Consider the following 2,500-nt stretch of genomic DNA (forward strand, 5'->3'; position numbering starts at 1 on the left):
ATGATGTAGGCTTCCGCATCCGGTGTCGCTGTACCGCAGACGGGCTCACACCGAAATACCGCACTGTCCCAGGAACCATCGACGCAGGTTAGCGTCTCATTGACCGGCTCGGCCGGTTTCTGATAACCAACGCGACATCCGATGCGCACCTTCGTCGAAGGTGGTAACGGTCTTTTGCACGTTATCTGGCGTCGTTGGTACTCACAGAACGGTTCGATCGTAATGCCATTGATGGGTATCTCGGAACAGTATTCTACGAAAAGAGAAGAAGAGGTAGAAATTAGAAGACGGCACAGTAAGGCACACGAGTAGACTATATGCACTTACTTTCGCATATGGGAAATTGATCCATCCACTGGCCATCGAGGCAGATGATAGTGGGCGAACCTTTGATCGTAAACTTTTCGTTGCAGACCACGTGGACCGAGTTGTAGTTTTCAATAAACTCTCCCGGAAGAATTTGCACCTCCAATGCGGTTTCGTCAAGCACGATACGACCGTTTCTTGGTGACGACGGAACTAAACAGGATCCGGGTGGTCCAGTTACCGCTACCGTAGCTTGCGTGGTCGTGGAGGTAGTAGTTGAGGTTGAGGATACCACGACTGTGGTTTGCGGTGTCGTCGAGGGATAAGGCTTTCCGCAAAGCAGTTCATCCTCGTCGGAACCATCGCGACAATCAACGACACCATCGCACTTGGAGTATCCACCGATGCATGCACCGTAGCTACAGCGAAACGAAAAGGACGGACAAAACACGACGCTGCATAGCTGCTGGCTTTCGTCGGTTCCATCGCTACAATCTTCCTGACCATCGCAAACCTGATCCGCCGCTATGCACTCGCCCGATCGACAATTGAACTCCGTATTGCTGCAAAGAGAGACGCACCAGATGGATCAGAATGGTACGGTTCCGTCTCGCTATAATAGACTATGGTGGTTCCACTTACGAACAGTTCCCTTGTGCGGTAAGCAGTGGACTGGTACTTCCGGGGCAGTGCGCATGCTCGTCGGAATGATCGGCACATTCCCGCACCCCGTTGCAGAGTGCGTTCCCATCGACGCAGGCACCATACTGACATCGAAACGCATAGGTTGGACACCTCACAAACGCACAGGACTTAGAGGTTTCATCTGAACCGTCCTTACAATCGACCACACCGTCGCATTGCTGGTTAGACTCGATGCACTGGCCACTGTTGCACTTCCATTCGTAGTAATTACAAACCTTTCGCCGATCTCGATAAAAGGCTGATGAGGAAGGAATGATGAGTGCAACACCGCATTCATAAGCCAGGCAAACAACTCGATCGGATGAGTGCGGGAATTCCCGCGATTAGCGGAGAGCTGAAGTAGAACACTTACCTGCCGATGACTCTCGCACCAAAACCGAGATGAAAAGAAAGGCCAGCAGCAAACGAGTCAGTTTTCCGTACATTTACAATCAGCTTTTCCAAAATCAAACGAATCACTAGTACTGCATGTCTGCTCTGAGCAATGTGGACACCGTTCTCATACCTAACGAAGAAGAAAAAGGTTCTGGGCTTTGTGGAACACTTGTTTGCACTGTTCAGTGGACGGTGAATGAACGCGATCGGGGGAATCGCTCTGCGTTATCTCCCACCGACGGCTGTACGAGTGTTCGTGAGAACCTGTTTTCAATGGATGCTGCGATCGCCTGGTACCATGGCAGAACATACATGTTCTGACTTGGTGATCTGTGATGATCGACAAAGCAAATAATCTGGATCCGATGCGTAATCCGGTGTACAGCAAAAAGCGTCATGAATGAATGTCAGCATGCAGTAGTAAAGATCGACAGAACTGCCAAAGGAAAGACGACAATAGGACAGCGTTTTTGTTAAATGGAAGCAAATCTAGCGTGGGTCAAATGATAATGAAATAAGGCGGCTTGTCACACTTGAAACAGTAATTTATCCCTTTTCGGTTTAACGAACATGTAAGGTAGAGTATTTACTAGTAGAATATGAATGTACTGTAAATGAATGAAAAAACAGATTTATCTTGAGATAATCGTAGAGCTCTTGCCATTAAACCTCTTACTATCCCTCCCTCTACGCTCTAGTTGATTTGTTCTACAATTTTAGGTCAGTTTGCGGCCATGCCCACGTTGCACAACTGACGCCACCGATGGTCACAGAACGAAACCCTGCCCGGCTGTGCGGTGAAGTGAATGATGATGAAAATTTCATATTTCTCAGATATTTTAGGATCGCCCAGCGCCAAGCATGACACCACTGGCTGCTGCTGCTGCTGCTGTTGCTATTGGTTTAAACATTTGCATTCGACCAAGGACTGGCGAGGTGAAAAAAGCTCGCTCGTGAAAATCTAGCGAAAACAATGAATAAACCGAGAAAAAAACTGTTCGAAACAGGCGATTCAAATTTAGAACTCGGCTCGGTTGGAGTTGAGAAGGAAGGCAGCACGCAAAGGCTGACGGCTCAAGATTCGACTCGATAGCTCTCAATGGCCACAAAGCCA

The 2,500-nt window shown here is 48.5% G+C and overlaps 1 protein-coding gene across 1 annotated transcript in view; it reads right to left on the reverse strand.

The window, feature by feature from the left end:
- The window catches only part of LOC125959675 (modular serine protease-like), a 3,045-nt gene extending 890 nt beyond the window's left edge, over positions 1-2,155 (reverse strand). Inside the window, exons 1-4 of the mRNA XM_049692517.1 lie at positions 1,364-2,155; positions 949-1,249; positions 328-869; positions 1-253 (exon numbers count right to left, since the gene is read on the reverse strand). The exon at positions 1-253 is cut by the window's left edge and continues 890 nt beyond it. Coding sequence (XP_049548474.1) covers positions 1-253; positions 328-869; positions 949-1,249; positions 1,364-1,436 — 1,169 coding nt within the window. The 5' untranslated portion in view covers positions 1,437-2,155. The remainder of the gene's footprint in view (positions 254-327; positions 870-948; positions 1,250-1,363) is intronic.
- Between the last annotated feature and the right edge of the window lie 345 nt (positions 2,156-2,500).

Source organism: Anopheles darlingi, chromosome 2 (genome assembly GCF_943734745.1).
Source record: "Anopheles darlingi chromosome 2, idAnoDarlMG_H_01, whole genome shotgun sequence".
Taxonomy (NCBI): domain Eukaryota; kingdom Metazoa; phylum Arthropoda; class Insecta; order Diptera; family Culicidae; genus Anopheles; species Anopheles darlingi.